Below are 27,472 nucleotides of genomic sequence, written 5' to 3' on the forward strand. Positions count from 1 at the left end.
AACTTCCCTAGTCTTCCTCCTCTTATTTAGGGTTAGTTATTTACTTAGTCCTCTACTCCTAAGTGTAATTATAAATAGCTTGTAATCTCCTCTACATTAATTCATTCAATATACAACAGTTCACATATCTTATACTAAGGATGTTGGATTCCACTGTAATTTTCAAAACAAAATAAAAATTACTATATGTTATGACCGTACAATTGATTCCTTCATTATACAACAGCGTACAAAAATAACATCATCCGAGGCCTAGTGTTTCAATGGTTTGCGCAGATTGCGGCGGGATAAAGGGGTTCGAATGTCTATATTGCCAAACAGCATAACCTTCATTATGTTTGTTAATAAAAAACTAGTGAATAATCATTCTTGATAAAATTACCTGGGGTGAAAATGTTTTATCCACTAATCGCGATCGAACACCCTGCAATAATCAATTTGGATTATTAACATAATATACTTAAAATTGTAACTTTGATTGAAACTTGTAAATTTTAAGAAATGATCCTTAGACCATATTAGGATAATTAGTTGACATTTTTTTATTTGGTCTAAAAAGAGTCACAATGACGATTTTAATGCTGGCGAGATTATTTGAACTCAGGTCATGACTCATGAGTACCATTTTTTATGACTTTAGCAACTAAACTAGTTGAAAATCTACGTTAGCTGACATTTTGTGCTATCGACCTTTTTAACCATGTTGCATCTTCACGACAAAAGAAGCATATATATACCTCATAGAAATCCTTGGAAACGATACCATGAAAGGCTTGGACGGTCATCCAATATTCACGAACCAAGCATTGCTCAATTGTTTGGGATCTACCTAGTCTAATCTGTATCAACAAAGTTCAGTGTTACATAGAATGTAAGACTCACTTGTATTTAATCCTATTTGAAAAAAAAAAAAAAAAAAAAAAAAAAAAAAAAAAACATTGAAGAGAAATTGAACAAAATCATACTAACCGATTTTAGGGCAACTTTTAAGCATAAAGGTGAGGCTGTTTTGAGCTTCTTTACAACTAAGTTACTCCATACCTTGTCTACTCCACTAGCTTTGTTTTCCTAAATAATCAATTCACGACGACATTGTTAATATCGCTATATTCAATCTTGGTACCACTCTCCTACATGCTCTTATGTAGGCCCATGGTAATTTCATCATTAGTGCATGTGAGAGGGTGGTATCAAGATTGGGTACACTGATTAGTGTTGTCATCTCATATTCCTACGAGTTATTTCAAGTGAAAGCAAAAATCCGTACCAAGGCATCAATTATACCCTCAACAGTATCACATCCGAAACACTCATTTATCATCTCCATCCTATTACAGTGATCAAAACACAAGTCAATAGTCAATTTTACTTCGTATTTTAAGAAATAGATATGTAACAAGATTTTATTAGACCGAAAATCTATAAATATTATTAAAAGGCTAGCCTAAAAATGTCATATAGACAATGCCACATTGGATGAAAAAAAGCCACTTACACAATAACAATGTGACTTGGCAAACTAATATGACGTAGATTATCCAATTTATTATTATATTGCATTAATTTAATTCACTTATTTACTTAAAAAATCTATCCATATTCCATTAGATTTAAATTTAATTAACTAAAAAAACTACAATAAAAAAATACGCATTAACTATAAGTTAATAATTTCAAGATATTTCATATGGAGTAGTATTATATGTATTCGGAATAAAAAAAAAATTGAATACATAAGAAATTAAGAACGAAGAAGAATAAATGAAGTTGAAAACAAAAAAAATTGTATTGTCACTAATTCACTAATTTTTAAAAGGCATTAATTCACTATTATTGTTACTATAACTTTATTGTATATAGAAGATGTTTTACGGAACTAATTAATCGACAAATGAGTATTAAAGATCATATAAAATATTTTATTAGGAAAATGTAAAATATATGGAAAAGAAAATATGTATTTAATTTAAGTAATTTACAAACAAATTCTGTAAATACTTAAGTGAAATTAAACACTAATAATATAATTTTAAAAGGGTAGAAATACCGTATTTAGTTCATGAAATTATTTCACGTAAAGGATAAGGTTTTTGAAAATATAAAATATATGGAAAAGAAAATATTTATTTAATTTAAGTAATTTACAAACAAATTATGTAAATATTTAAGTAAATCTATACAATATAGTTAAAAGGTTAGATTAAATCATTTAATTTAATTTCACATGGCATTAGCATTTAATATTTTATACCCCATAATTTCCATTAATTTTTATTGACTGTTTAATTATTGTTTATTAGTTATTTGATATGATTCTTAAAAAAATTGAATGATTACTAAAAGTCCTTACAAAAATATCATTACATATTGTATAACATACAAATAAAGAAAATCAAAAGACATAATTAATATTCTTAAACTAAATGTATATATTAAAGATTTGATGAGCTAAAAAAAACCAAAAAAAAGATGTAACTTACCAAAATTCACATAAAAGTTTCATAATTTACAATTATATTTCGCAGTTTAATTGAAATTTTGGAAGAGAACATAGATGTTAGCGAATCGATTAAATTTTTTCATATTAACACAACTCATAAAATAAAAGTATATATTTATTTATTTCTTTAAAATCAATATAATAAATAGTATAAAAAAACCTAACATTTAGTACACTTTTAAATGACATGTGATATAACCACATGATTTCAAGAAGCCATATTACAAGTCTCATCATATCGAGTTAAGATCACCTGTCCCATTTTTATGTCCCATCTTGTGTCCCATTACCTTGAGATCTTGACACATCATACTTCAAAGGATAAAAATGGCAATAATAAATAACAAGGTGTTTATGTGTCATCATCAGAAGTGATGGGACACAAGATGAGACACGAAATGGGACAGTGGATCTCCATTGCATCATATCATCATTATTTTCTTTAATGTCCTCTAATATTTATTCTTACAATTACAATATTAGAAAAAATTAAAGAAGACAATAAACTTTTTATCTTCTTCCACTTTAATACTTTATTCAATTCACCTCAAGGATTTAACCATACTTTTCATATTCTTTCTCCATAACTCATTTCTCAAGTTTCTTTATAATGATTCATACTTTTAGTTTACCTTAAATCATTTGATGATATTATGACTTCTTAATTACTACTTTTTTTTCTTGAGATGATAATGTTTATTCCATGAGTATAACAATAGACATGCATTTTTATTAGCCTACAGCTTATTCGTTTTTCTCATGTTCTCTTTTCCATTATAAAATTTTACTATATTGGTCAAAATCATTTGATAATATTTTAAATATACTCGGTATATCTTATGCAATTTTGTATTTCGTGTACAATTGATTTTGACATAATACTAATTTGTACAATTGATTGAATTTTCAGAAGCATGACGTACTTGAAGATCAATACGTGCAAATGACAATCGACAAGTATGTGGATTTTTTAAGAGGTAGCATAGTGTTTCTCATTTTTTTTCTTGGAATTTCTTTTTTTGGGAGATTTTTCTATTTTAATTATTAATACAAACTCATTTGATAATATTTTACATATACTTGGTATATCTTATGCAATTTTGTATTTCGTGTACAAATGATTTTGGCATAATACTAATTTGTACAATTGATTGAATTTTCAGGAGCATGACATACTTGGAGATCAATACGTGCAAATGACAATCGACAAGTATGTGGATTTTTTAAGAGGTCGCATGGTGTTTCTCATTTTTTTCTTGGAATTTTTTTTTTTGGGAGATTTTCCTATTTTAATTATTAATACATGACAATCGGTGAGTACAGAACACAATTTAAGAATTATCAATTTTTTTTTTATTTCAGATATTAGTTCAATACCAGTTAACACGATATTTAATGTTGGAGGATGTGTTCATATGGATGATCAAATCTGAAGCTTATGAATGGAGTAATCACCATATTGAGGATGTATTTTTATGCCGTTGATCATTTTAATTGATATTAGCCTATCTATTTTTGTTCCAATAATTATACTAAGGTTTTTAACCTATTAGTTATTCTTGGACTTTTAGTTGTAGTGATAGTATCGACACAACATCGACGGATAATCTAACAAGAGAAAAAAAAACCATCAAATGATAATTAAATTTGAAATCGAGAGACACGTATTCAATGTATTCAATTACTATATTAGTCTTACTTCATTCACTTTGTTAGACTATTTTTCTTTTACCTATTGAAGGGGAAAAACTTGACCGCCTTTGGTAAATTGGCGGTTAAGAAAATCTTCAATCTCCGGAGCACCAATATCTTGAAATTACATAATACATAACCCATGTATAAGTATTAATAATTGATTTATATATAAACAACTTATGTCTATATACATGTAATTAGACTATTTAATTTGAGTATGATGAATTGAGAATGCAAATCATTACTGAATTACGAGTTAGCATAAATCATGAATCATCAGAGCAATGAGCAACGTCATTCGTTCAACATATACATTAAAAATACTCTCTATTAAATGCCTAAATCCCATTAATTTACTAGCTTGTTAATAGAGGAGAAGAAGAGTTACTCATGATTAGATTTTTTTTGTATCTTTTACAAAGACCCACATTTTACGATAAATACAATGCATCTATTCCCCACTAATATCATATTATTATTGTTTATATTACCGTGTTATTATATTCAATCTCATAATTTCCATCCTATTTTCTCGTCTGCAATGTTTCCAAATCAAAATCTGTTTTATCGTCTGCAATGTTGCGTGTATTTGTATACCTATTGAGGATACTTTTCGCGTGAAGGTGTGCTGGATCGTCACTGTAATTGTCAAGGAGACGGCGTACAACTGATTCATCATTAGTCTCTAGTTGTGCAAGCTTCTCCTCAATTAAGGGAATTTTGTGAAAGGAAAATCATACCATTTAGTAAATTGGGGACGGATCTCGGAAAGAAAAAAAATTAGGTAAGACGGTCATAAGAATTTAGTCGAATGAGTTCATGAAAACCAACTTCAAAAATAAAGTACTTCCAGTGTCCCATCGAATTTTTTACGTTCTCCACTTCTCCATACGATGTGAGGAAAATTTCTGAAAACATAAACAATTCAATAGAACATATTAAGCATATAGCAAAAAGAAAAGAAGAAGAATCTAACATTTGCATGAACAAAGTGAGTTACTAGTCCGCAGACAAGTAATTCTGTTCCATTGAGACGGTCTCCAGTTAAGGCCAAATATTCCCCTGAAATTTTACCATACCAAAACAGAACAACATGTTAAATATCAAAAATTATTATGCATGTTAAGAAGTTGTTAGTAATTATTAGATATAATACAGTTAGTTAGAATTAACTAACTCCTCCAACTAACCGTAGTTACTCAAACTATGGTTGTTAAGAATTAGTTAGCTCAAATTCTGTTATAGCTCTCCCTATATATACTAAGAGAGCTCATTGTATTGATCACACAATTATAATATACAAATCAGTATCATTCAGTTAATATTGTTACACATTCATATTCTTAATCATACAATTACATATTCACCTTCATACAATTACAAGATTTTACATGGTATCAGTGGTAATATTTTTTTCTGGGTTTCTTTTTCGATTGGGGATATTCATCTGTTCTTGGGTGATCATTCCTTCTCTCAAGCTTCGTAGGTATCCTCGATTGTATTTCATTTCTCTTTTGTTCAAATTCTTTACGCTTCCGCTACAATATTCATCTGATTTACGTTCTATTGAAGAATTACAATATGCCTGCTTCTGAAACTGTTAATCCCACCCCATCCTCTTACGAGTATTATGATGATCCATTGTTTTTAGCACAATCAAAACAACCCACCTCTAGCTTGGTTACTTCTTTGTTTGATGGACACGACTTTTTGGGTTGGAGGAGGGATGCCTTTATGGCTTTGGTTTCTAAAAACAAGGACTGTTTTGTTGATGGGTCTTTTCCAAAACCAGCTAAAACTGATAAGAAACACAATCAATGGATTAGATGTGATTTCATGGTGAAAAGTTAGATTTTGAGTTCTTTGGTTAAGTCTATCAAGGATAATATGAAGTATGTGAATTCTGCTCAAGAACTTTGGTCAGAATTATTGGAGAGATACGGGCAGGCGAGTGCTTTAGAGATTTACCAACTGAAAAAGGAATTAGATGCTGTTGTTCAAGATAATTCTTCTTTGGTAGATTACTATGGCAAAATGAAAAATTTATGGGAAACTTTAGATGGCTTGAATCTCATTCCTTCCTGCACTTGTGGTAAGATTGATCAGTGTTCTTGTTCTTTGGTCAAGAAATTCATCGAGAGAGAGAATACAGCTAAACTGATCCAATTCTTGATGGGATTGAATGGAGGTTATGATACAATTAGGTCTCAGATTCTATCAATGGAGCCTTTGCCTTCCATTAACAGGGCCTTGGGTTTGCTTCAGAAAATAGAGAGGCAAAAACAAATCACGGATGTCATTAGCAGTTTAACTGAAGTTAATGCTTATGCCACCTACAAATATCCTGATAAGAAGAATCAATCTCAGTCAAATCCTTCTGAAGCTGCTGTGAAATATTGTGATCACTGTGAGAAGAAGGGGCATACAAGAGAAACCTGCTTTGGGTTGAACAAATGTCCTCACTGCAATAAGTATGGTCATAACCCTGCTAATTGTTTTGTTATTAAGGGTTTTCCTGGTGATAAGAATAAGGGGAAGTCTAAGGCTGCTACTCAGAAAGCTGGTCATGCTGCTGGAGGTCCATATCAGAGGACTGCTAATGCTGCAGACACTGGTTCTCATGATTCACCACTTGACAATTCTGTGTTAGCTAATGCTGCTGCTGCAACAAGTGCTGACAGTTCTATGGTTTCTTCTGATGTTCTTGATGGCATCATCTCTAATGTAATTAGCCAAGTAATGCAGAGAATGTCTGGACAGCAACAGCCTGAAGTTTCTTCTTCTCAATCTGGTCTATCCTCATCTCAGTTTGCAGGTATCATTTCTCCTTCCTCTGTAAATGCTGCAAACACATCATTATCTACTGTTGATTGGATTGTTGACACAGGTGCATCCGATCACATGACATATAACTTAGATATTTTGACTGACATAAAAGTTTTTGTTGTTCCAATTAAGGTAGGCCTGCCAAATGGGTCAATTAAATTAGTACACAAATCTGGCACTGTCAAATTAAATGAATTGTTAAGTTTGCACAATGTGTTCTTTTTGCCTGATTTCAAGCAAAACTTAATGTATGTTAGCAAATTGATTGACCATAATTCTTTGGATGTTATATTCAATGAAAATGATTGTCTCTTTCAGGACCATTCAAATAAAAATATCATTGCTAAGGGCAGAAGAGTTGGTGATCTATATAGGATTCAATTTGGTGCCAGCTCTAGTTTTCATACCAAAATTGTTAATCTTGTTAAACAAGCTGTTGTTTCAAAGTTTCCTTCTGTAATAAATAGTTTAGCCTTATCAAATGCTTCTGTAAGACATAAAAGTTTTAGTTTGTTTCACAATAGGATGGGTCACATGTCTGTAAAACGTTTTAAGTATGTACCTGATATTCAAGCTGGAATAAATTCTGATTACTCTTGTGAAACTTGTGTTTTAGCAAAGCATCATAGGTTGCCATTTCAGCTATGTTCTAAAAGAGCTGCTTCTTGTTTTGATCTTATACACATAGATGTTTGGGGGCCTTATAAAGTCCCATCAATGACTGGTGCAAAGTATTTTCTAACTATTCTTGATGATTACTCAAGGAACACATGGACAATTTTGTTTCAAAATAAGGATCAAGTCCCTGGTTTACTTAGAGATTTCTTTGCTTATGTTCACACACAATTTAATAAAATAATAAGAACAGTACGTTCAGATAATGGGACTGAGTTTTTACAAAAGTATTGTTCCACTATGTTCAAATCTAAAGGCATTTTACACCAAACTAGCATTGTTGGAACACCTCAACAAAATGGAAGAGTGAAAAGAAAGCATAGACATCTTCTTGAGACTGCTAGAGCACTTAAAATTCAAGCTAATATGCCTATTAAGTTTTGGGGAGACTGTTTACTAACTGCAACTTATTTGATAAATCTCATGCCTTCTTCTGTCATTAACAATAACACCCCATTTGAGCTTTTATTTGACCAAAAACCAACATATGATCATCTAAGAGTTTTTGGTTGTGTATGTTATGCTACCATGCCCCCTACCTTTTCTGATAAGTTTGGAAACAAGGCAAGAAAGTGTTTGTTTATAGGCTATCCCCATAATCAAAAGGGATACAGGCTTTATGATGTATTGTTGCACAAAGTATTTGTTAGTAGGGATGTTATTTTTAAGGAGCAGGAGTTCTATTTCACTTCTTCCACAACTGAGGATTTAATTATCACCCCAAGTGGACTGGTCAATCCAGTCACTTCATCACATATCATTGTCCCTACTGTTGGCACTAATGGAGGGTCTACTCATAATAATAATGAGGAAGCCAGTCCTATTGGGAATGAACACATTGAGCATCCCATTGAAAATGAAGAAGTTGAGAGTCCAGAGGGACCTTGTTTTACTGCTGGCATACCAGACAACACTGGTTCTGGTTCTGCTGGTTCTGAAGATGGTATATTAGCACAAGAAGATCTGCTCAGAAGATCTGCTCGTCCAAGGCAGATAAGTTCCAGACTAAAGGGATTTGTTTGTAATCACAAGCTTCCTGGACAGTCAGCAGCATTACATGCTACTGTCTTGGATCAGTTACATGAGTTTGATCCTGCATATGTTGCTTCTTTAGCAATAGTATTCAAGGAACAAGAACCATATAAATACTCTGAGGCACAAAAGGATCCAAGATGGGTCAAGGCTATGGATGCTGAGTTACAAGCCTTGGAGAGTAACCAGACATGGGATTTAGTTAAGTTACCAAGAGATAAAAAGCCAATTGGATGCAAGTGGGTTTATAGGATCAAGTATAAGCAAGATGGTACAGTTGAAAGGTTTAAAGCCAGGTTAGTTGCCAAGGGCTTTAACCAAGTCAAAGACAAGGACTTCACACATACTTTCTCTCCTGTTGCAAAGCTAACTACAGTCAGAACACTTTTAGCTGTTGCAGCAATGCAAGATTGGCCATTATATCAATTAGATGTTAATAACGCCTTCTTACATGGGCATTTGGATGAGGAGGTCTACATGAAAGTACCTGAAGGATATTCTGCTGATGAAGGTTTAGTTTGCAGATTAAGGACACTAGTAGAAAAACGCCCTATCACGACACAGTTATCGTGGCGGTTCTAATAGAAACGACGTGAAAAGCCCAATAAATGGCGGTTTAAGTAAGAACCGCCGTGATAACATAAGCTTTTTATGGCGGTTCTAAATAGGAAACGCCACCATAGTTTAATAGTGGCGGTTCTATTAACAACCGACGTTAAGAATGACGCTAAAAGTTAATACAAAGTTATAATTTTTTGAAGTAAAAAACCGCCATGATATGTTTTTATGTCGGTTCTAACTAAAACCGACGTTAATAGAAAAATTATAAAAATAAAAATACAAACCGCCAAAAAGGCCCAAAACCTTCAGCATAAACACACGTATTCATCATTGACCGCCAAAACCCTTCAGGCCCTTCACCATAGCATATTCTGCAAAGCTGCTTCGTCTTCTTCAATTCAAACGCCAAAACTTCACATCCCCTTGCAATTTAACTCCAGCAATCGAATACCTGCTACACCGCACAAGCAACGATACAAAGCCAACGCTATCCGCAACAACAAGGTACCGTTTTCGAACTCCTCTCTATTCTACTAATTACAGTTTCTTCATTTAAATCTTTATCACTATCATCAAATTAATCGTTATTGTATTGTTGTGTTACTGAATTTTGAATTATTGAATTATGAATTATGAATTATTGAATTATGAATTGTGAATTATTGAATTATTGAATTTGCTGCCCCTGTTCGTTTTGGTATGAGCCGTTTTTGGGGCTTATTTTGTGTCGAGTTATACTGTGTTGATAGAGGTTGTTAAAGGGTTCGAAGGGTATGAATCTAGGATGGGTTTCATTACGTTTTAGAGTTGAAATAGAGGCCGATAAGTAGCAGTGAATCCTCTGTTCTAGTTGGTTTCATTAATACAGAATATAGTACAGGTTTAGGGCAACGGTATTTTCCGTCTCACATCCTCCTGCAATCCTGTTGTCGAAGCAGTATATAGCTATTAGGTATGAACGGCACTTTGGTTATATTAATGGGATATGAGACGACTTTGTATTTGAGTGAAGAGATTAACACATTTGGCTGGTGAATTGTTGTTTACTTTGTAGGTTTCATACTTGAAATTGCATATATAGTAAATGTGATATATCCATGGCCAGTTGGTGTATTTTAAGATGGCATATCCGTCTTAGGATAAAACGGGTGAAATAACACGCCACTTAGATAGCTGATGGGACTAGTTTTTTGCTATTCGCTAGGGATTATGCTTTTGTGTCATCTATCATATTCAGACCATTTTAAGTTTAAAAAAGGATATGCGCTTCTTAAACAAGAATTTCTGATTCATGGCACTGTTATGAGATGATTTGGTATTTGATTGAAACCAATTTGGGTGTGTAGGTATGCTTTAGTTACTTTGTCTAGGTTGGGAATTTGCGATCATATGTTATTGTCCTGATTTAGGGTAGGCTATGCCCTTTCTATTTCAACATATATCTGCACAAAATACAAAGACGGTATAAACCATACTCCCAAGACTGTCTGGAAACATTTGGAACTATGAGTATGAACATATATCTATCCCTAAGCGAACATATTTACCTTCCCTGCTGATACACTGTTAAGAGTCTTAATAAGCTCTATGCGAGTCTCTAGATCGGGCGTTTGGTCTATGTGTTTGCATTGCCTCTTTGTACCATAGTTGTCTGACTGGTAAGAATAGAGTTGTGCTTCTTTTTTTTTTTTTGTTAAATGTAAGAAATCTCATTAAGCACAGTAACTATTACAAACTAAATATTAGCTTTAAAGGATCAAAGCTACAATTATAAAATTACACAGTGAAGTTAAGGAAGTTCTGGAACCAAAGTGCAGAGCTCTTTGGGTACCTCTTGAGATTGTCTCTGTAATCCACAAAGTACAGACCAAACCTTGAAGTATATCATGCTGACCATTCCCAATTATCCAGTAATGACCACGCGAAATACCCTTTCACATTGCAACCATCTTCACTGCAATGCCACATACAGATTTGGAATGAGTCATAAATCTATAGCTTTGCATAATGCAGTTATGTCTGATGATAACTGTTAGTGTAACTATGTACTGTTTCTGGTTACGGAATGAGTAAATTAACTTTATACCGATTGCGACACCTCCGATCAAACCCTTATTTCAGTGATCATGCTTTAAAGCTCTAACTATGTTAGTCGTGGGAAAGTTTCAGATGTTTTTGATTTATAGACCATTTCGTCATGGACTCATGGTTATTGAGTTATTATGCAACTGTATTCAGTATATTTTCTGGAACATTTAAATGTTAACCATATTTAATTACTCTTTCAGGAAATCCTGAAATCCTTATAACAGAGAAAAATGGGTTCATAGAAATATTATTCTGAACTGTGGGGCTTTATTCTTTACACGAAAAGAGAGCAACACCAGCTGTTTTGACAGTGATGGGTTTTGAACCCCAGGTCATGAGTACACCACTCATTGACCATACTAACTATACTAGTTGAATCAGCCTCTATTCTTTTGGACTTAATTTCAGAGAAGTTTAAGTGAAGTTAATTTCATTTTAGTTCAGTTCGTTTTTGTTTGGTAATTCAGTTCAAGAAGGCCTCATGCATGGTGTTGAACTATATGTTAGATTCTGTTTCTTTTTATACCATTTCACTTATTGTCTACTGTGCCATTTCAATTTTCTCTCAAACCAGTCTGAGGTTCAGGATATGGTCAAATTCTGCTTTCTGTTCTGTGCTGTTTTGCCTGTTCCTGCATTGCATCAATTTGTGAACGTTGCTAAAGTTTCTTTCACGTGTGTTAATAGTATGTTTATTTGTTTTTTTTTTTGCGATATAAGAACTTGTTTATGAAAAAATAGAAATCTTTGTAATGAGGGAAATTCCGAAACTAGACACTAATAAAAACAATACCTTCATACAAGATGGTTATCCCTGGGAGAATAAGATTTACACAAGTTAACAGTACTGACTACTAATATACATTAACCAAGCTTGTCTTTGTACCAAGCACATGTTTGCTATTACACAGTTGTACATAATGTTTAGTGTCTAATTGCTAGAATGGAGTGGAACGTTTAAGGTCGTGTTTGGTAACCTGGTTTACGATTAGGAGCAGGTTAGTTCGAGAACTTTGAAGTTTGGTGACTAGATCAATGTCTAATACTGGTAGCTCAACCCCGGAGTAATTGTATTCGTCTGCAGGCAGTTTCCATGTCGAAAAAGTATATGGAAATTGTAGGGAATGTTTAGTATAATCTAGTTGTAAAAATAATATAATGAAGATCCAATTACAGATATGTTATAATAAAAGCTCAACTATAGATATGATACAATGAAATCCCAATTATAGCCAAATTCATTTAGGCGGGAAAATTTGGGAGATCTCTTATTCTTTTAGTTTAAGGGGTGTCCAGGAACATAAAAAATATTGTCGGATATCTACGTAGCACAATCTCAATAGCTCGAATTGAAAGCCATCTTAAAGGGACTTAAACATCAAAATTGACACAATCAAAGTGTATAATGACTAAACTTCTAGTCTACTTAACCCAATAAACACATATAAGATCCAAGTTGACAGAAAAAGAAAGATTGAAATTTGCCCAGAAATTAAGAAACCCTAGTTTTTGAATTAATATAAAGAAACTCCTACACTATTAAATAATTGTTACTAATTTCACGATATATATGTTTGAATTAATTATAGCATGGATCGAAGTTGGATGTATGGAAAGCGTGATTTTGAGTATCTTGAAAGGCTCCATGAATTTATTACTCAAGCAGTTGAACATCAAAGACAACAAGGGGATGATGCACAACTCATGTGCCCGTGTAGCGCATGTAAGAATCGAAAGAAGGTGAATTCTGGAAGTGAAATGCGAGAACATTTGATATTAAAGGGGTTTAAACCAAATTATACTGTGTGGATATGGCACGGAGAGAAAGAGAATGATATTCCTAATTGTCCTAACGCCGTAAATGTTGAGAAACAAGTTGATAATATTATGGTTGATTATGAGGTAATTGGAGAGGATTGTAATAACAATGAGGTTAATGAGCATAGTGATGATAAGGAGTGTGATAATGTCGATCAGATGATGGATGATCTTGAAAAAGATTTTGTTGATTGTCCGGAAATTTTTCAAATGCTGGTTGCTGATTCAAAAAAGCCGTTATTTCCGGGTTGCTCTAAATTTACCCGTCTATCAGCGGTGTTGAAGTTGTACACCTTAAAAGCTGGGAACGGGTGGAGCGATAAAAGTTTTACTGCTTTATTGAGACTCTTGTCCGATATGTTGCCGAAAGGTAATGACCTTCCCACTAACACTTATCGATGTAAGAAAGTGCTGTGTCCCCTCGCTACGAATTACCAAAAAATCCATGCGTGCCCGAGTGACTGCATTTTGTACCGTAAAGACTACAGCGACTTAGATGAGTGCCCACGATGCAAGAAGTCAAGGTATAAGCTTAAAGAAGGTCGTAAAAAAGGGGGTCCGGCAAAGACCTTATGGTATTTATCAATAATACCATGGTTTAACCGTTTGTTTGCAAATCCGAAAGATGCAGAGTATATGTTATGGCATGACAAAGGGAGGAAGAAAGATGGCAAGTTACGACATGTCGCCGATGCTCCTCAGTGGAGGACAATCGATAGAGATTTCCCGGAATTTGGTAGTGAACCTAGAAATTTAAGATTAGGGCTTTGCACTGACGGAATTAATCCTTTCGGAACTCTAAGTACCCAACATAGTACTTGGCCAATAATGTTGATAATTTACAATATCCCTCCTTGGCTTACTACAAAGAGCAAATACATTTTATTGACCATGTTAATATCAGGTCCTAAACAACCGGGTAATGATATTGACGTGTATCTAGAGCCACTGATAGAGGATTTGAAAATGTTGTGGAATGTTGGAGTGGAGGTGTTTGATGCAGCCAGCGGTTCAAAATTTCAAATGCGTGCTATATTGTACTGCACTATCAATGACTTCCCTGCTTATGGTAACCTCTCGGGTTATAGGCTGAAGACCGATAAGGGGTGTCCTGTATGTGGTGATGACACCGAGTCGAATGGTTGGAGCACACTCGGGAAACATGTGTACATGTGTCATCGTCGAGGGCTTGACCCGGGCCATGGATATCGTAAGAGGAAGAAGGCATTCTATGGTAAAACTGAACACCGGTCAGCCCCTTTAGTTCTAAGTGGAAAAGAGTATCACGCACGGGTTAAAAACATCCGTACAGAGTTTGGAAAACCGTACAAACCTCCACCAAACGGTGTATATCACACAAAGAAGTCTATATTTTGGGACCTACCTTATTGGGAGCATTTGTCGGTTAGGCATTGTATTGACGTCATGCATGTAGAAAAGAACGTGTTTGATAGTATTATTGGCACTTTGTTGAATATGCCTAATAAAACTAAAGATGGTGTCAAAGCGAGACATGACATGGTTGCTAGGGGTCGTTTCGAAGTAAATCCAATTCAGAAGGGGAAGCGTACCTACTTACCCCCTATTTGCACGACTTTGTCCAGAAATGAGAAGAAGGTGATGTGTGAATCTTTAAAGGGAGTGAAGGTGCCGCATGGATATTCCTCCAACATAAGTAGCCTTGTTTCAATGAAGGATTTGAAGTTAGTGGGATTGAAATCTCATGATTGCCATGTTTTGTTAACCCAACTATTGCCTATAGCTATCCGATCTGTTTTGCCTAAGCATGTCAGATAAGTCATCACAAAGCTTTGTAAATTCTTTAATGCAATAAACGCGAAAGACATTGATCCATATTCTTTGGATGATTTACAAGCCGATGTTGTTGTGATACTTTGTGAGCTTGAAATGTACTTTCCAATTAGTTTCTTTGACATTATGGTTCACTTAATTGTTCACCTGGTGAGAGAGATAAAACTTTGTGGACCGGTATTTCAGAGAAGCATGTGGCCGATGGAGCGAGAGATGGGAACCTATAAGAGACGAATGAAGAATCGATATCGTCCTGAAGGCAGTATTATTGAAGGAACGGTTGCTTTTGAGACACTTGGATTTTGCCAAGATTATTTGAATAATGTGCAACCTCTTGGACTTCCTACATCTCGACATGAAGGAAGGCTTGAAGGGAAGGGTACTTTAGGAAAAAATGTCATTACCGTTGATCGTGCTTTATTTGACAAGGCCCATATGTATGTTTTGCAACACATGACGGAGGTTCATCCATATTTAGAGAATCACTTTGCCATATTGAAAAGTCAATATCCAAATAAACGTGAAGCTTGGTTAATAAGTGAACAGAATCGATGTTTTGCACAGTGGTTTAAAGAAAAGGTAACGACGGAGTTATCAAAGAAAACACCCAAGATTAGTGACAATTTGAGATGGTTAGCAAATGGACCAAAGGCTAACATTTCTTCTTATGAAGGATATGATATCAATGGGTTCTGCTTTTACACGAGTCGTCAAGATCAGAAAAGTACAATGCAGAATAGCGGAGTTACAGTTGTTGCATCATCGGTAGAATATGTTGGAAGGGGTAAGCAACCAGTGGATATAACACGATCGTATTACGGGGTAATTTTTGATATATGGGAGCTTGATTATGTGGATTTTTCTGTGCCCTTATTTCGATGTAAATGGGCTGACAGTGAGAAAGGCGTCCAGGTTGATGACATGGGATTCATTTTGGTTGACTTCAATGTTATTAGCCATATTGATGATCCTTTTATACTTGCATCTCAAGCGAAACAAGTTTTCTTTATGGAAGATCCTTTGGACAATAAACGTTCAATTGTCCTTTATGGTAAAAGGCGCATTCTCGGGGTGGATGGTGTTGTTGATGAAGAAGAATACGACCAACTTGATGAACCTTCTCCTATTTCTACAAACTACCAAAATCTGCAAGTAATACGTGATGAAACTTATTTGCGTGAAGATCATGACGAGGGAATATGGTTTGATAACCCGAAATAGTTGTTTTTCTTTTTAAAAGATTAGATATTCATGTCATCAATAAATTGCCTGAACAACATAATAAATAGCCTGAACCAGACACTAGTAATCTTTGTCTTCACTGTATCCAGGGCCAGTTTATTACTATAAGGCATTTTTTTTTTCGCTAAAATGTAAGCTTTTCATTATAAAACCGCAATTACATGTCAACATGTATTTTCCACATTACAAATTTTCAAGCTCATATTTAAAGAAATTGCATCCTACACAACCATAGGCTATCCTTAGTACTGATAACTCGAGGTTTACATTCAATAAATCTATTCTGAAGCATCCTTTGAATAGTCAGAGCTATAGCCACAGGCCGACTAACTCTTCCTGAGTCTGCTCCATCTTCTGCAGGCTGACAACTTTCAGGTCCAGACCCTGAACAATTCATGTCCACAAGAAACTGATCAATGTGCGAACTTCTCAAGTCTGACATGGATGGATAGTTGGATAGCTATATGCCTATATCTATTTTGAGCGAATTAGAAGAATATAAACCCTACTGATTTTTCACACTTCCACAGTAAAAATAGTACTTAGCAATTTAGCATGATCATAACTTATAAGCCATAACATTCAGAATGTTAGTGTGCAGTAGATCAATCCCTAGCCAACAAACAAATCAATTGCAAAACAGACTCACTGAAATGGCAAGTCTCCATCAAATTGCAAAACAGACTCACTGAAATGGCAAATCAATTGCAAAACACGCAGCACAGATCATCTGCAGCAACATCAACCTGGAGCTGCATCAGCTTATCTTTCAGCATCAGGGCCTGATGAGAGACCAACCAAGAAATAAAAGAGTGCTTGGGTTGCGCCATAGGACACCTAATAGACCTATACCACTCAACCTGAGGTTTCCTGTCACGAATCCATTCATAGCAGCAGGTTGATACTCGGACCATACAGAGTTTTTCATATACACATGATAGTTTCATATTATCAGTAAGCAAGCCAGGAGTTCCACATGTCCTTTATTTTTCCCTGCATCTTTTATCTTGGCTCTCTGTAGCAGTAACAATTGTGCATTTATTTCAGGTGCTCGACATGAGTGAAAATGAGATGAGTGAAAATGAGGTGAGTGAAAATGAGGTCAATGACTCTGGTCCAGGGCAAAAAACGAGAGGCGTGACAACTGGAAAGAACTTAAAAGAAGTAAATCCAACAGACCTGTCTATTGATTTTAATGAGTATGGTCAGCCAGTGGGAAAATACCATGACAAATTTGTCACTGACATCGGCGTTTTAGCTAAAAATATCAAGATCACATACAATGATTGGAGAAAGGTACCATTGGGCGAAAAAGAAACACTTTGGAAAGAAGTAAAGGTATGAAAAACAAATAAATTTGATAATTTGAATGTTTAGTTTTTGTCTTACTGAGTTTGGTATGAAATTTATTATCGGTTGGATATTATTTTTATTTTTCTTGTGTAGATCACATGGAAGATTAAAGATGACACGAATAAAACAGATGTTCTAAAGATTATGTCAAAAGCATTCAGAGAATTCAGGTGTACATTAACACGCACTTACATTACCAAGACCATGAAACATAAGGATGGAAAAGTAGTCGGCGATACTCCTGTTGGTAAATATGATCAAATTAAGCCAGATGTTTGGGAAGAATTTAAAAAGCAACGCAGGAATAAGAGCTTCTTGGTGAGTATTGATTAAAGTAATAGTTAAGTTATTTACTGTTTAAAGAAAGTAATTTGTATTGTGATGCAAAATTATATGTGACCAAATTGTAGGAAAAAAGTGCAAAGGCTCAGGCCTCCCAAAGGCATAACAAGCATCCACATTTTTTGGGAAGATCTGGATATGCCGCAAAGAGAGAAAAATGGTACAAAGAAGAACTTGTGCAAGAACTTAGGCAAAAGAAATTGGATAATGATGATGCTGATCCCCTTCTTGTGAAAGAAGTGTTTAGTTCAGTAACTAAACGCATCAATGATCGGGGTTATTTATGGATTAAAGCACATACTCCATCATCTAATGCTCCTCTACCTCAAACACTGAACGTGATAGAAGAATACGTAAGTAAATTTTATTGTTCATTAATTTAGTATAAATATCAAAATTATGAACTTTATAAACTATCACCCTGACAGTGCTTCACTGAATTGGCTATTATAGACACTTCCCGTTTTGCTTTTCTATACTTGAGTAGTAAGTACTCCGTACTGAACACTCTAAGCATCTGGTTTATGTCCATGTTTGTAAACTCAGCCCCTTTTTTAGTCTTTCATATTTTCTGTGCGACTGTGGGTTCAAGTTGACTAGGTGTGATCGGAGCTAGTTTATAAGAGTGGTTTAATTGCATATATGTGTATTTAGATGAGCTCTGCATTTAGGAATTATAAGACAGGCTAATGATTTAGATAGAGCCAAAGTGGTGTTGTGTCTTGAAGTTTTTTTAGAATTTGCATACATAGGGGATAAGGTGAGATGCATACGTTATGCGATTATGCTCATCCGAACTACGATAGAAGATTTGGAGGAACTGGGAGGGCTGCAAGTTTCCTTGTTTGGTTAGCCAATTAGGCTAGAAGCTGAATCAACATAGGAAAAATTTGGAAGGAGAAATCATTTAATTGTTTGTTCTATCCGTGCCCCATTCCTATCCCCGTCCTAAGACGGCCTTAATGTTAGCTACGATTAAGATTTAAGTCATTTCAGCTATAATTCATTTTGACAAGTTTCAAAGATATTTATACTAAATTAATGAACAATAAAATTAATTCACTTTGGAATTTGATCATTGTTTTCGAGTAATTTCACAGGATCCTCTGTGGTAGACATTGTTCCTGGCTTCCTGCTCGCAGACAATCAAACATGAGTCAACTCTGTAATTTGATAGGAACTTTGTTAAATTTCTTATTAAAGCTTATATTTAATTAAATTTCATAGTCTTGATTAATTTTTTAAACTTTATTTTTAGAAACATTGGAAGGAAAAGGAGAAGACAGGAGAGTTTGTTCCTACAAGACTCGAAGATGCATTGACCAAAGCATTAGGAAAGCCGGAACACAATGGCAGAACAAGAGGTGTCGGAGGTTTTGTTGGTCTCCAGAAATATTTTGGAAAACCGGCAAGTCGAAGTACTAACGGAAAGAATTATTCTAAAGATGATATTCAATTGCTTATTGAAAAGGTAACGAGGGAAGCAAAGGAGGAGGCTAAGAGAGAAACCATGGATGAAGTGAACGTGCTGATGGAGAAGAAATGGGCGGAATTGATAGGAAAAACGTCTCATATAGATGTTATTACTGGAGGTTCATTACAGGATCCATCAATGCATCGAAGAGATCATAGTAGCTGTCATTCTACTCATCAAATTTCTACTCATCAAATTGACCCTTTTGTTGAATTAAAGGTAATATCAACATATTTATTTACCAATTTTTTTCATTGAATTTATTGTATTTCAATGTACAATGTGAAAGCTTGTAGTGTGTAAAAGTTATGTCATAACGATAAAGAAACCTCCTGGTCAGGCTTCTTGATGTTATTTGCTTCATCTCAAGTAGTTGATTATCTTTGTTTTTCACCTTATTTTTGCATCCAAATTCTATTTTCTCGTACAAGAATGGATGATCATGTTAATGGATCGTAAATGTTCATATTATTGATCATGTTAATGATCATAGGAATCTGTTCGTTGTCGGCTTGCTGTACATGTGAACAAGGAGTTCACCGTTGTTGCTGAAGGAATGGTTTTCCCATGGGTAGAGGGTAAAATGGTACACAACAAACTGTTAACCATGGAGAACGCTCATGTTTGCATCGACAAAGTCATACGCGGGGATGTACCACTTCCGTTGCCGTGGATTGGATTCTTAATGGTCGGCGATGCACAGGGTAGCTTTGCTCAATGGCCCAAATCATTGATTTTATTAGAAGAAAACGAGGTAAGTACACAAAATTTATTCTTACTTTCTTCTCTTAAAAATATAGTGAATTTAGAATGAACCCATAAGGTCATAATCTGACATATACCCCTTCTTTTTCACAATTCTCGCTCATACCCCTGTGCTTTATAATTAATCGCATCCGTGACCATTAAAATTTCAAACGTCAATTCTTCTGTTAACTCCTCAGATAGCTGATGACTTATGACTTGGACTTTGCCTTCCAACTTGACTGAACCCACATGAGAAAAACCCATTAAAGTATATACTAAAGTGCTAATATTACGGGGTACACATGAGAAAACATAAAAATTAAGGGGTACACATGAGAAAAACCCATTAAAGTATATACTAATGTGCTAATATTACGTTGTCCATGATTTTTTTTTCTTATTATTAAGGTCAATTCGAAGACTCGAAAGCCTAAGAGAAAAGAAAACTCCAAGAACACGTCCAAAAACACGGGCGAGTCCCCTAATAAAGTTCGAAAGCAAGTAAGTATCATCATTTCTTATAGGGTTATTTAATATGAATACTCTAATCTATGGCAATAATTCTCAAAATACTCTAAACTCGGTTTTAACTACCAATACAACCAACAATTACACATATTATCTATGAACAGAATTGGTGTTTTCTTCATTGTTGGGCAAAATAAGTGGTCTCTGTGTACACATTCTTGTATTTCGTCATTGTTTTGTTCTGCCCAACTTTCTTTAAGCACTATTGAGATTAGTTTATGTGTTTGGAGCTTGTTAATTTATCTATCGTTTTTATAGCTTAGGGTTGCTGCTATATTACTTCATTTGTCTAATTTAACTTGTTTTTATTTTAAATGCTAAGTCCGTTGAAAAAGCTATGGTAAAAGGTAATAATAAGGCGTCATGTGGTGAAGAACAAGACGACGTTACACCTCTAAGCGCGGAAGAGGTTGAGAAACTAGGTTTTTTTTGTTGTTCTTTAGAAGATAAGTTGTGTTCCTTGTCGAAAAATGCCACAATCGAGATGGTGATAGATGAGTCCGTTTATAATTATAAAGAAGGTAGCGCAAGGAGCTTTTTGACGATTGTCGAGATTAGGCAGATGTTCAGAAATAAATGGCTAAATGTTGTTATGCTTCAAATTTGGGGAAGGTATGTATTTATATAAAACCTTAATATTTTTTCGTATGCTTGGACTTTTTGTACTTGTTCGTTATGTATCATTCTTCGTTCACTCATACTTTCTTTGCTAATATAATCGATGTAGTTTCTTATATCAATATGCTACTCAAAGCGAAGCAACAAAACTGGTAGGATACATGTGTCCGGTGAAACTTTGTGAATATATGCATAGGGGGCGAGAATGTGAAGATTATATTGTTCATGTTTGGAAGATTCAAGATGAAAAGAATTACATCATTGGCGCATTTCATGAGAGGTAATAATTTTATTTGTTTTTAATTTATTACTTTAATAATATAAGATTTATTATTAAGGGTTATTTAATGATAATACTCCAAACTATTATTAAGGGTTATTTAATGATAGTAATTCCAACAAATGAACTTATATGTCATGTGTAGCAACCATTGGATGTTGATCGTTACATGCTTGGGGTTAAACACTATTTATATTTTGGATTCGGATCGAAAAAATCCAAAGAGATTGGACATAAAAAAAAGACTCCAAAACGCTTGGTCAATACATTGCATGCAAGGCGGAAGGCGAAATTTCAATAGAAAGAATAATAAACTCATCATCAAAGATGACATCTTGGTAAGTGAAATATGATCTCCTATATTTTAACAACTAACTTTGAATTATAATTACATTTTATATATTACATAACTAATATCATATTTTTTCTATAAATTTTAGTGTCCTCAACAACCAAAGGATTACGAGTGTGGTTATTATGTTATGAAATGGATGTATAACATAACTTTTTACTTTTCAAGTAAAAAGGAAGAAGAATTTGTGAAGGTATATCTTTTTTCCGTTCTTGGTATGATTTATTTATCTAGCTAGTTGTTGATTTATGTTCTTACTAATTGACCTATTTGTTAACTATAGCTTATGGAGGAATCAAGCATGTCAAGTGGCGATATTCATGAGATCAAAGAAGAGTGGGCTACTAAATGTTTAGAGAACTTATAGATTAGTTTATCAACTAAGGCATGTATTTTTCATACACTTGGATATGCATCTTTGATAATAATGATATTGATGTTATTTTTATGTTGGATGTGATGCGAGATTGATGTAAGTTTGTTGCTGGACGTGTGTTGTTAGGAATACTATAAATGTGGTTACATTTCTTTTGACATGTCTTATTGTGTTCATATAATATTTGGAATTATCAAATTTATGGGGGGAGTCTTCTTTGAAATTTCCGTAGAAAATTAATTATTATTTAAAAAAAAATATAAATAATTTTTACGACGGTTCCTTCAGAAACGACGTGAAAAAATTAAATATTTCAAAAATATTTTGCCTTTATTGGCGGTTCTTCGCCTAACAACCGACGTTATAATTACCTATAATGGCGGTTCTGAAACAACAACCGTCGTTTTTTTACCTTTTACGACGGTTCTATTAAAACAACCGTCGTTGTGCTTACCTATAGTGGTGCAATATGATATTATTTAAATACCTATGGTGGCGGTTTTTCAAACAATAACCGCCACTATATATGACTTACAGTGGCGGTTTTGTGTAAGAACCGTCGTTTTATCTAAGCCTATAATGGCGGTTTTGTTGAAAAACCGCCACTGTAGCTAAGCTATTGTGGCGGTTGTACAACCGCCGTAAAGGCTAAACAACCCCGTGATATACGGCGCACCCATAATTTATAAAAACCGCCATAAAAAGGCCATTTATGACCGCCATTATAGGGGGTTTTTCTACTAGTGGGAAATCCTTGTATGGTTTGAAGCAAGCTTCGAGGCAATGGAACAAGGAATTGACAAGATATTTACTAAAGTTGGGATATCAACAATCTAAGCAAGATTATTCATTGTTTACCAAGTATACTCCTGAGGTTGAGGCTTTTACAGTTTTGTTAGTCTATGTTGATGACATTTTATTAACTGGGACATCATTATCAGAGATAAGTGCTGTCAAGAAAGGATTGGATGAGACATTTTCTATAAAAGATTTGGGACTTATGAGGTATTTTTTGGGCTTAGAGATCTCAAGAAACACAAGTGGTATTATGATAAACCAACGAAAGTATATTTTGGACATTCTCAAGGACCTACAGATGGAAGATTGTAATGCTGCAGCTTTTCCTTTACAAAGAGGTTTGAAGTTATCTACAGATTCAGGTGCACTTTTGGATGATCCTGAAAAGTACAGGCGATTAATAGGCAGGCTACTTTACTTGAATTTGTCAAGACCTGATCTGTCCTACACTGTACAGCACCTTAGCCAGTTTGTTAGTACACCTAGAGTGCCCCACTTCCAGGCAGCTTTACATGTGGTAAAGTATTTAAAAGGGACAGTGAATGCAGGGTTGTACTACAAATCTCAGGCTGCTGCTGCAGTGACAGCATATAGTGACGCTGATTGGGGTCAATGCCAGTTCACTAGCAGATCCCTCAGTGGTTATTGCATCTTCCTAGGAGACTCTTTAATCTCTTGGAAGACAAAGAAACAGCCGACTATTAGCAAGAGCTCGGCTGAATCAGAGTATAGATGTCTTTCCTTTACTACATCTGAACTTGTTTGGTTGGATAGATTGCTACTTGATCTAAGGATAAAGGTACCTAAGCCAATCCCTTTATATTGTGACAATAAAGCAGCCCTCCATATATCCGCAAATCCAGTCTTCCATGAGCGTACAAAGCACCTCAGTATCGACTGTCATTACGTGAGGGAAAAACAAGATGAAGGCTTTCTTTCTACCAGGCATATCAGAACTGGTGTACAAGTTGCTGACATTATGACAAAGGCTTTAGGTGCAGATCAGCATAATTTTTTTGTACGCAAGCTAGGTCTGTCCTTGAATAATACCTAGCTTGAGGGGGGTATATTAGATATAATACAGTTAGTTAGAATTAACTAACTCCTCCAACTAACCGTAGTTACTCAAACTATGTTTGTTAAGAATTAGTTAGCTCAAATTCTGTTATAGCTCTCCCTATATATACTAAGAGAGCTCATTATATTGATCACACAATTATAATATACAAATCAGTATCATTCAGTTAATATTGTTACACATTCATATTCTTAATCATACAATTACATATTCACCTTCATACAATTACAAGATTTTACAGTAATCAAGTTAAACAAATAATTGGGACATGAAAATTTTATAGTAAATTCTTGCCTGCAATCAGTTTGTAATAGATCTTAACATCCCCTCCCGCAGAGAAAGCTGGGCCATTTCCCTATAAGTAACAAAAAACAACAAACAAAAATTATTAGCGCAACTGCTAATAGTTTTTTTTTAACACTGTAAAACCGTTTTATAAGAGAGAAATTAAATAAATTTCAACGAGTTACGAAACAAAGATGGTGTTAAATTAGGGTAATCATATACCTTTAGAAGAACGATTCCTACATTAGGGTCTGTCTCCCACAATCTATAGAGCCGCAAGAGTGGAACCGCCTGTTATTACAAAAAAAAAAACTAATCTAATGCAAATAACACAGGGACAACTAATTACGGTATTTAACTATTTAAGTGCTACATTTCAGCATAGAGATATGCGTATAGCATTGGTAGATTAGTACACATTATGACCCTTATTTGGGCGAAAGGTCTTGAGTTTGATTCCAGCTAACTTCATTTTTGAATTGTTTTTTTGGCGTTCACTATGGTCGCTTAGTGGCTGAGCGACTTAATGTAAAACCATTCACCGATGCAGCGACTTGAATTCTTAACCCAGCTTCGCCAAATCGGATCCTACGTGGACCCATTTTGGAAAAATAGTTTGAAAATCAACCCATTTCGCTAATTTGTTTGTTAGAAAACCCTATATTGGAAAAAAATTCCAAAAAATTTGCATTGGGAGTCTAGTGAAATAGCCACATTTTGTATAATGTCATAACACCAGAATTTAATAAAATAATATTTTTTCTGTTATATTAAATTTTTTACATTTACTTTAATTTTTACACAGATATTAAAAAAGTGCAAGTTAGTGGCGTATCTCTACTTTCATATGCATACTTAACAAAATTGAAAAGTAAACAATTAAGAAGAACCTAAAGTAGAAAACGTAAAAAAGCAATTGAGCGGTGGAAGTATTTCATCCGTCCTGAGACGGTCTTTCAGAAGACCTATTAATAAACACGAGATGGGTCTGGCCTTACCCGCGGTGGAGGAGAGAAGTCTAACTCACAAGCCCAAGAATGCTCTTATCTCCCAAAACCAATTGGCAATGGGAGAAACACCCCTAGGCCTTATAAGATAGACTCTTTTTCACCGATGTGGGACTCACAAGTGGATTTATACTCCAACACACCCCCTCACTTGTGAGCCCACTTAAATATCGGTCTGGAGGGACTGGACATCCTCACAGCCGTCACAGTGCTCACTCGACCCGAGGGACTGGACTTCCTCATGCTGAAACCGGAGGGACTGGACATCCTCACGGCGGGTCGGTGCACATAAAGGCACAGTTTTAAACACGAGACCCAGGTCTTTAGCCATGGGCTCTGATACCATAATAAACACGAGATGGGCCTGGCCTTACCCGCGATGGAAGAGAGAAGTCTAACTGACAAGCCCAAGAATGCTCTTATCTCCCAAAACCAATTGGCAATGGGAGAAACACCCATACGCCTTATAAGATAGACAATCTCTCTCTTTTTCACCGATGTGGGACTCACAAGTGGATTTATACTCCAACACACCTCCTCACTTGTGAGCCCACTTAAAGATCGGTCTGGAGGGACTGGACATCCTCACAGCCGTCACAATGCTCACTCGACCCGAGGGACTGGACTTCCTCATGCTGAAACCGGAGGGACTGGACATCCTCACGGCGGGTCGGTGCACATAAAGGCTCAGTTTTAAACACGAGACCCAGGTCTTTTTTTTGCCTTGGGCTCTGATACCATGTTAAGATTATAGTGAGGGAGATGAATGTATAAGGGAGAATGAATTGTATTATTGAGTTGTGTGTTACATCGATATGGTGAGGTATTATATAATACCTCCCAATTTAATTTGATATATATGGAGTTCGAAAAGCTCAACGTTCTCCAAATCTTGAAATTAACGGATAATTTTCCGTTTTATTGATATTTGTCAGGTTCGATTAGGGTTCCTGCAAATTAACTCATACTTTCGACAAGTCCGAAAAAATTAACGTTCTTGTTCGAGAAAATTTCTAACGAGTCTTAATACTCGTTTATCTTACCAACCTTGCGAAGAAATTAATGAAGATGGAGAAGAGATGAAGAGATGAAGATTTTGATTTTTTTGTCACGAAGATGAAGAATAGATGACGATTTCTTTTTATATTTTTTTTTTGTAATTCTCCAATCGTAAAGTTCGTACTACGTACTGCCTTTACGATTGCGGGAGGGTATTAGGAGATTGGGCTTATACTAAGCCCGGCTACCATTAGGGTTTGCCATATCAGGGTTAGGGTTAAGTTGGGAGGTATTATATAATACCTCACCATATCGATGTAACACACAACTCAATAATACAATTCATTCTCCCTTATACATTCATCTCCCTCACTATAATCTTAACACCTATTGATTGGTGTGTATTATTAGTGAATTTTTTTTAGGTATATTTTTATGGCTCCTCTTCCATGTGTGAGTGGAGTTATATACTCCCTCTTATTCTTAATAATAACCTCCTCTTTCATGGAGGGTACGAGAATTAAGGGAGGGGAGTATTATATGGTCAGGTATTTTAGTGGGGTAGGAGATTGGAGAGGGGGAAGGTATTGTGTGATTAAAATAAGTATTGTTGTGGGGTAAGGTGATTAAAATAAGTATTGTTGTGGGGTAAGGGGATTAAAATAAGATAAAGTATGAGTATTGTGAGGTATTGTTGTGGGGTAGGGTGATTAAAATAAGTATAAAAGTTTGTCAAATAAGGAAATAGGGAGAGTATTGTGAATAGACGGAAAAAGAAATAGGGAGAGTAATTTAGAATAGGAGGGAGTATTTTGTATGTTCCAAAGTTGCGGCAGAATTTAATTTCACTTAGTCAACTAGACTCCGAGGGTTATGGGTGTAAAGCTCATGGGGGAGTAATTGCAGGGGTGAAACGTCCTAAGCCGTGGTTTCCCCCATTCGCATTAGTTCATCCAAAGTTCCTTACCCTCATGTTTGACTAGGCT

General features: G+C 34.9%; 2 protein-coding genes and 1 long non-coding RNA gene across 4 annotated transcripts; 2 read left to right on the forward strand and 1 right to left on the reverse strand.

The window, feature by feature from the left end:
• Nucleotides 1-129: 129 nt before the first annotated feature.
• Nucleotides 130-4,911, reverse strand: LOC141641819 (3-hydroxyisobutyryl-CoA hydrolase-like protein 1, mitochondrial). The gene is made up of 6 exons (XM_074450465.1): nt 4,793-4,911; nt 1,268-1,328; nt 970-1,068; nt 738-839; nt 383-424; nt 130-153 (listed from the first exon to the last, which is right to left on the reverse strand). The coding sequence occupies exons 2-6, from the start codon at nt 1,325-1,327 to the stop codon at nt 130-132; spliced, it is 327 nt and encodes a 108-aa protein (XP_074306566.1). The 5' UTR covers nt 1,328; nt 4,793-4,911.
• Nucleotides 4,912-11,202: 6,291 nt separating this feature from the next.
• Nucleotides 11,203-14,992, forward strand: LOC141641820 (uncharacterized). The gene is made up of 3 exons (XM_074450466.1): nt 11,203-11,320; nt 11,845-12,052; nt 12,967-14,992. The coding sequence occupies exons 1-3, from the start codon at nt 11,203-11,205 to the stop codon at nt 14,990-14,992; spliced, it is 2,352 nt and encodes a 783-aa protein (XP_074306567.1).
• Nucleotides 14,993-21,281: 6,289 nt separating this feature from the next.
• On the forward strand, nt 21,282-22,471 carry LOC141631946 (uncharacterized). 2 transcript variants are annotated; one of them, XR_012537734.1, is made up of 4 exons: nt 21,282-21,591; nt 21,737-21,929; nt 22,032-22,136; nt 22,227-22,471. It is a non-coding gene; the product is annotated as an uncharacterized LOC141631946 (long non-coding RNA). The 2 variants fall into 2 exon arrangements; XR_012537735.1 differs by having other exon boundaries at nt 21,816-21,929.
• The last annotated feature ends 5,001 nt before the right edge of the window (nt 22,472-27,472 follow it).

The sequence above is a fragment of the Silene latifolia genome, chromosome 2, assembly GCF_048544455.1.
Source record: "Silene latifolia isolate original U9 population chromosome 2, ASM4854445v1, whole genome shotgun sequence".
In the NCBI taxonomy this organism is placed as follows: Eukaryota; Viridiplantae; Streptophyta; class Magnoliopsida; order Caryophyllales; family Caryophyllaceae; genus Silene; species Silene latifolia.